This window comes from Melanotaenia boesemani, chromosome 10, assembly GCF_017639745.1.
Source record: "Melanotaenia boesemani isolate fMelBoe1 chromosome 10, fMelBoe1.pri, whole genome shotgun sequence".
NCBI classification, from domain to species: domain Eukaryota; kingdom Metazoa; phylum Chordata; class Actinopteri; order Atheriniformes; family Melanotaeniidae; genus Melanotaenia; species Melanotaenia boesemani.
Window position 1 is genome coordinate 33,602,085 of NC_055691.1, and position 6,222 is coordinate 33,608,306.

General features: G+C 37.4%; 1 protein-coding gene across 1 annotated transcript; it reads right to left on the reverse strand.

The window, feature by feature from the left end:
• Positions 1 to 1,977: 1,977 nt before the first annotated feature.
• Positions 1,978 to 4,545, reverse strand: LOC121647093 (tripartite motif-containing protein 16-like). The gene is made up of 6 exons (XM_041996251.1): positions 3,785 to 4,545; positions 3,514 to 3,609; positions 3,178 to 3,411; positions 2,949 to 3,105; positions 2,819 to 2,863; positions 1,978 to 2,734 (listed from the first exon to the last, which is right to left on the reverse strand). The coding sequence occupies exons 1-6, from the start codon at positions 4,361 to 4,363 to the stop codon at positions 2,217 to 2,219; spliced, it is 1,629 nt and encodes a 542-aa protein (XP_041852185.1). The 5' UTR covers positions 4,364 to 4,545; the 3' UTR covers positions 1,978 to 2,216.
• Between the last annotated feature and the right edge of the window lie 1,677 nt (positions 4,546 to 6,222).

Sequence of the window (6,222 nt, forward strand, 5' to 3'; positions counted from 1 at the left end):
AGAGTGTTGTTATAGGTGAGTCTAAAACTCTTTCCAGTTATACTAACCTGTGAGCCACCTCCATCTATTTATCACCAGTACATGCTAGAGGCAGGGGTGGTTCCTACAGTCGTCCAATAACTGGAAGGTTGGCGGTTTGAATCCTGCTCCCCCATTTAATCTGTCGTTGTGTCCTTGGGAAAAACACTTCACCCTCCATGTCGGTATCACAGGTGTCTGAGTGTTTTCATCAATCTGCCCCAGACTGTAGCTTTCAGCTCATCTCCACCAACATGAATGTGGTGTGAATTCACTTAGAAGAGCTTTTGGTGCCTTGCACAGTATTGTGTAACTCAAATCATTTATCTTGATTATATATTGATATTTACACATCATAATAAATTTCCCTTCATTATGACCCCCAAAAGGAACAAATAGACCTTTTATATTTATAATAATATTTCCATGAAGAAACTCATTTTATTTGAAGTGTGCATTTTCTGCAAGAGGCCTAAATAAATAGGCACACGGCTTGAGCAGGACTTTTTCTGTTAATAGTTGGGTTTCTTGCTTAAACATACATACAGTGCCGTAATAAATAGATTAATATTAGCAGCAGTTCAGCCATTGTGTTGAGCAGAATCCAGCTGAAGGTTGTTTTTCTCCTGTTGTGTTTGCTGAAGCTTCACGGGTTTGTCCGGTACTTACCAGGTTAGTTTCAGTTTTACATTTGATGTTAGACGTTTGAAAAATCTAAGTAAAAGATGGATGATGCCCGTTAGGTCATAAAAGCAAAAGAGAAAATGACAGTTAGCCACTTCAGAGTTTGTAAATTGGCGGTTTGGTGATGACTCAGAAAAGTCAACGTTACTGTTGCATTTGTTTTAAGGAAACAGCACATGACCAGCTTGAAAACCTTTCTATAAATTTGACCCTGTGACTTTATTTACTTGTTTTTGGAACTGCACATTGGGCTATCAAATAATCAGGTTTCAGTTAGTTTTGCTTTTCAACCAAATTAAAATAATACAATCTAATTATAGCAACACTTGCTGCAGACCTTTGCTTTACAGTTTACTCCCTGCCAGGCTGTTTAGTTAGAAACATTTCATTTGAAGAGGTGTGCATAAATCTGACGTTACAAACATGACTATGAGCAGCTCTTTCAATGAAGGGTTACCATTTAGATCAAGAAAATCAAGACATTGAAAAGACAGTTTTCAGGCAACAACAAAAACATGCTTGTTTGTTTGTTTTGTTTTTTCTTTGTATAAAATAAGGTTTTTAAATGCAACACTTGCAAAGTAATCAATTAGATCATTTAAATCTCAGTATTGATAAAAAATATTTGAGAAGCTGATTTTTCCATGCTAACTTCAAGTGTACAGAAATATAATATAATATAATATAATATAATATAATATAATATAATATAATATAATATAATATAATATAATATAATATAATATAATTATTTGTAAGCCATTTTCTTTCCAATCTAATTGGACAAATATGTTTCTGATACTGTCCTTCCATTAATTTTTGCTAAAACTTATGCTAAAAGAACTTAAGCTTTTCTTGTTTATATTACTCTTGAACCGAGTTGCATAATTAAACTTATTAATTTGGGCCCTGCTTGTTCTTGGGTGGCACTGGCACATGAGGTGCTTTAGAGAAATATGTCTCTAAAACTGTAGTCTGAACACTCAGACTACTACGAACTGCACCTTTGCATGTCACTGATATATCAGTAATATAAGAAAACAGACTAATTTTCAATCAACGCCTAATATAGTTTCATAAACACTGAGTTTTGAGGTAGCCAAGACAGTAAAGTTTGTATTTTATAATTATACCTTTCTGAAATGTGGAACATTGTAATACACAGTAGTATTAAATGAAGCCGTGCTTGTAGCTTATGCAATAAAAACAATATTCAACCCTTCTGATAAAAATTAGATCTGTTAGTTAAAAGGACTTTTAACACTTTTATTCAGTTTCAATGGCTTTATTTCAACATTTGGAAGCAAAAAAAATTCTGAGTTTACAGTAACATTATATTTCTTATATTTTCAAAATTATTACAGTATCAGTTCTATACAGATACAGATGCTATATAAATGGTTAACATGTAGTATAGTATTATAAAAAGCTATCTTTAACTATAGAAAACAATCAACAGTAGAGTTTAATTTGCACAGATAAAGATCTTGCCTAATGTAAACAGCCCTGACCATCTATGGTGCTTTTATCCTAACTGAAGCTCCTCTGGAGACCATGAACCCAGGGAACAGAGGCTGGGAAAACTCGCTCCGAACCCTGTGGAGGAGCATCATCTGACCAGATTCAGACACGCTGTAAAAAGACAAGATTCCTGCCTTGTGGTCCAGATACACTCCCACTGTAGAAGAACAGGGGGTGGGCACTCTGGTTTTGATTCCATTGTGCCAAAAGTGGCATCCAGAATTTGAAAGGGAAATGGACCAGGATTGGTCATTGTATCCAAAGCAACTTTCTTCCAGCTTTGCCCCTTTATAGCACACAGCTACTTCAGCCCTGGGCCCTTTCCATTCAACCTCCCAGTAGCCATGCCCAGATAAACCCTCACAGCACAACACTTGATCATATTTGAGAAATCTCTCAGGGTGGTAGGGGTACTTCTGGGCTCTTTTGATCCAGGTTACCTTGTTGTTTCCCTCAGAGATCCACAGGTTCTCAAATGCAGTGTTGGGATCCAAACTGAGGCTGCAGGCATCTGAAAATGCAATAAAATGTTATTGAATGATCACCACAGAAGTATGAGGACTAGATGAGAACATGTTTCACACAAAGAACTCACACATGGAGAACTCCTCTCTTGTCTTTGGATCCTGATCAATCTTGACTAAAAGCAGAAAACAGGATTTTTGACAGTGCAACTGAACTATAAAGATAAGGAACACCGGTGTATAAAATAAAACATTTCTTACTTTTCTCTGATATTTGTTCAATATCTTTTGCCATGAGCTCCATTTTCCCTTTCAACTCTGAAATAGCCTTTGTCACAAAGTCAAAAGGTGTGTGTAGCTGGATGTTGAAATCAGAGGATGCTTGAGGTTCTGTGCAGTCAAAAATGGGCTTGCAGTGCTAGAAAATGCAAAAACAATAAAACAAACTGCCGTCCTTCACACCACATAATGTAAGGAATGGTATGTGTACCTGCAGGAAATAAATGTGATCCTCAGTCAGCGTCAGCTGATTAATTTCATCCTCTCTCCTCCTCAGATCACTGATCTCCCTCCCAAGTCGATCCATGAATGCCTCAGCTCGACTCACTGCAGCCTTTTCCTTTTCAACAATCAGCTCCTTCATTTCAGCTCGCCTTTTGTCTGCCATCATGACCATTTCAGCGTAGGCCTTCTCGTTTTGATCAAGCGCCGCATCTCTAGAGCTCTAACGGCAAAAAAGAAAAGGAATTCATTCATTTACAGGAAATAGGGGGAGATACTGTTTGCATTTAAACGTAAGCTGAAGAAAATAAAGATAAAAAGTCACCTGCAGTGCTTTCATTTTCTGTTTCAGCTGCCGAAGCTGCTTTCCTCTTTCCTGTATTCCTTGCTGGAATTTCTGCTTCTTCATTCCAAATTTTCCCTAAAACAAATAATATGATTCACTCTGTAGCAAACACAAATATAGAAATAAAACATCCAGTACAAGAACAAAACATTCTAATTGGAAATGGAAATATTGATTTCACAGTGATTTTTAACAGCAACATGACTATTAGTGACCTACAAGCAGCTGTGAGCAGAAATAAAGTTCTTACTTGTTTCTCTTCCCGCTCTCCTGCAGCTGAGACGGTGTCATGACCTTTGTGCTCATCTATCACACAAAGCAGACAGATGCATTGGTCATCAGTGCGACAGTAGACCTCGAGCAGCTTGTCATGCTTGGAGCAGATCTTCTCCTGAATGGAAGTCGACACCTCCACCAGTTTGTGCCTTTTGAATGCAGCAGACTCATAATGAGGCTGCAAGTGTGTGGCACAGTAAGAAGCCAGACACACCAGGCAAGACTTGACAGCTTTCAGCTTCCTCACGGTGCAGAAGTCACACTCCACATCTCCTGAACCAACTTCATTCTTCTCAGGACTGGTGGGTCGTCCACCCTCTGCCATATTAACCATCAGATCAGCCAGAACTGTGTTCTTGTTCAACACAGGTCTGGGGCAGAACTTCTGTCTACACTGGGGACAGATGCAAGCACCTCTCTGCTCCTCTTGGTTCCAGTAGCTGTTTATACAGTCCATACAGTAGCTGTGGCCACAAGGAAGAGTCGCGGGGTTCTTCAACACCTCCAAGCAAACAGAGCAGAATAAAGAATCAGGTGCTGCGCTTTCTGCCATCTTCCCAGCTCCCCCCAAGTTTCACTTTCGTACAAATCAAAACTTATGAAAGAAGAAAGGAGGGGGTGTTGGCGAGGCTTGGACCGTTAAACTGATAATAATATCATGGCCTCTGTGTTTTGGTTTGTTCTGTTTTGTTTTGTTTTGGTTTTCTTGTTCTTTGGGTTTATGAACTTTAGTTTCAGTTTTTATTTTGAAATCAGTTTCTGTCTTTGATTTGATTTCGTTAAACATCTTTCCTTGTGCTTTATGTGCTTTTGCTTCATGCTCCTGTGTAAACGCTGACTTCAGTTACAAATACTAATACTAATAATACTAATACTAATACTAATACTAATACTAATACTAATACTAATACTAATACTAAATCCTTTGTTTTTTTCCCCGGTGGTGGAACGATCTACCGAACTCTGTCCGATCCGCAGAGTCCTTATTCACTTTTAAGAGCAAGATTAAAAACTAATCTTTTTAAAAGGCATTTCCGCACTTAGCTTAACTCTTCTACTCGTCTGAATGAGTTAGAAAGATTTGTCCAGCTCTTTGGCACATATCAGCACTGCGGTGAAGCCAGCCGCCCTGACGAAACCAGCGGCTGTATTTCAAGTGCGCATTTACTCTGAAGTTTACGGTGAAAGCAACCGCCCCAAATCATTGATATTGTGTGATGAAATGTTGATCTCTAAATTAAACAAAGGACTGCTGCAGGGAGGAGAAGGGAAAGAGAAAGAGAGAGAGAGAGGGAGAGAAAATGCACCGCCTCTAGCAGGACACCACCTGGGTCCAACTGGACTCAGCAGTCTGGCCACCACCTAAATATGACGTCCCCTCCTATTTCCTTTCTTGCTTGTGCTGTTCTTATTCTCAGATGTAAGCTGCTTTGGAGAAAAACGTCTGCTAAAAGACTGTATAATAGAATAGAATAGAATAGAATAGAATAGAATAATAGTCATTTACCTGCTTTGAGTAATAATCACTTCCATCAGCGTCCAAGATCTGAAAGTAGAAAAATCTGAAACCAATAAGTTTAGAATGATATAAATGAAAACCTCTGATTTGAAATAATATAAAATCTTGCTAAAGAATTTTATTTTAAAAAAATACAAAAAACAATCACATTTTATTCAAGTTGATATAACCAGTAGCTGCATTTAATTATAAGTTTTTAAATGCAATTCTTCGTTTAAAAAAAATACTAACAACTTTCAACATTTCTACAATTTCAAATGTTTATTTTGTCAAATAAAAAAACATTATGCCTCTATTTACTGTAAATTAATATCTCCAGTCTACTTTATGTTCATGAGTTTGTTTGTTTTTTTACAGTAAATATGTTCAAGTGCAATGCATTGAGGAGATTAATGACTGGATGGGTCTGAACTTTTTTCAGTTAAACAAAAGCAAACCTGAGGTGATTGTCTTTGGAGCCAAAGAAAAACCATTAAAGGTCACCACAGAGCTTCAGTCTGTACACCTAAAAACCACCAACCAGGCCAGAAATCTGGGTGTAGTGACGGACTCAGACCTTAAATTTGAGAAACAAATTAAAGGAATCACAAAATCAGCCCTTAAGAATATATCAAGGGTAAAAGATCTGATGTCTCAGCAGGACCTGGAAAAACTAGTCCAGCTTTCATCTTTAGTCGGCCTGATTATTGTAACGGTGTTTTTACAGGTTCTACCTAAAACTGTAGTGACCTGACTACTCATCATTGTAAAGTATTTTATTTAGCAAAAATGTAGGTTAAAGATTTATTGGTCTATAAAACTATAAAATTCAAAATAATATGTAGGCTATGTTTTCAAGTCTCGATTGTTTTATATATGATATTCTGAATATTTTCCCTAGAGTCGGTCATATA

Bases quoted from the DNA above. Each gene is read 5' to 3' on its own strand.
- LOC121647093 (XM_041996251.1), bottom strand. From the start codon at position 4,363: ATGGCAGAAAGCGCAGCACCTGATTCTTTATTCTGCTCTGTTTGCTTG. The intron at 3,610-3,784 runs GTAAGAACTTTA...TATTTGTTTTAG, and splicing joins GAGAGCGGGAAGAGAAACAA to GGAAAATTTGGAATGAAGAA. The intron at 3,106-3,177 runs GTACACATACCA...TGCATTTTCTAG, and splicing joins ATCACATTTATTTCCTGCAG to CACTGCAAGCCCATTTTTGA.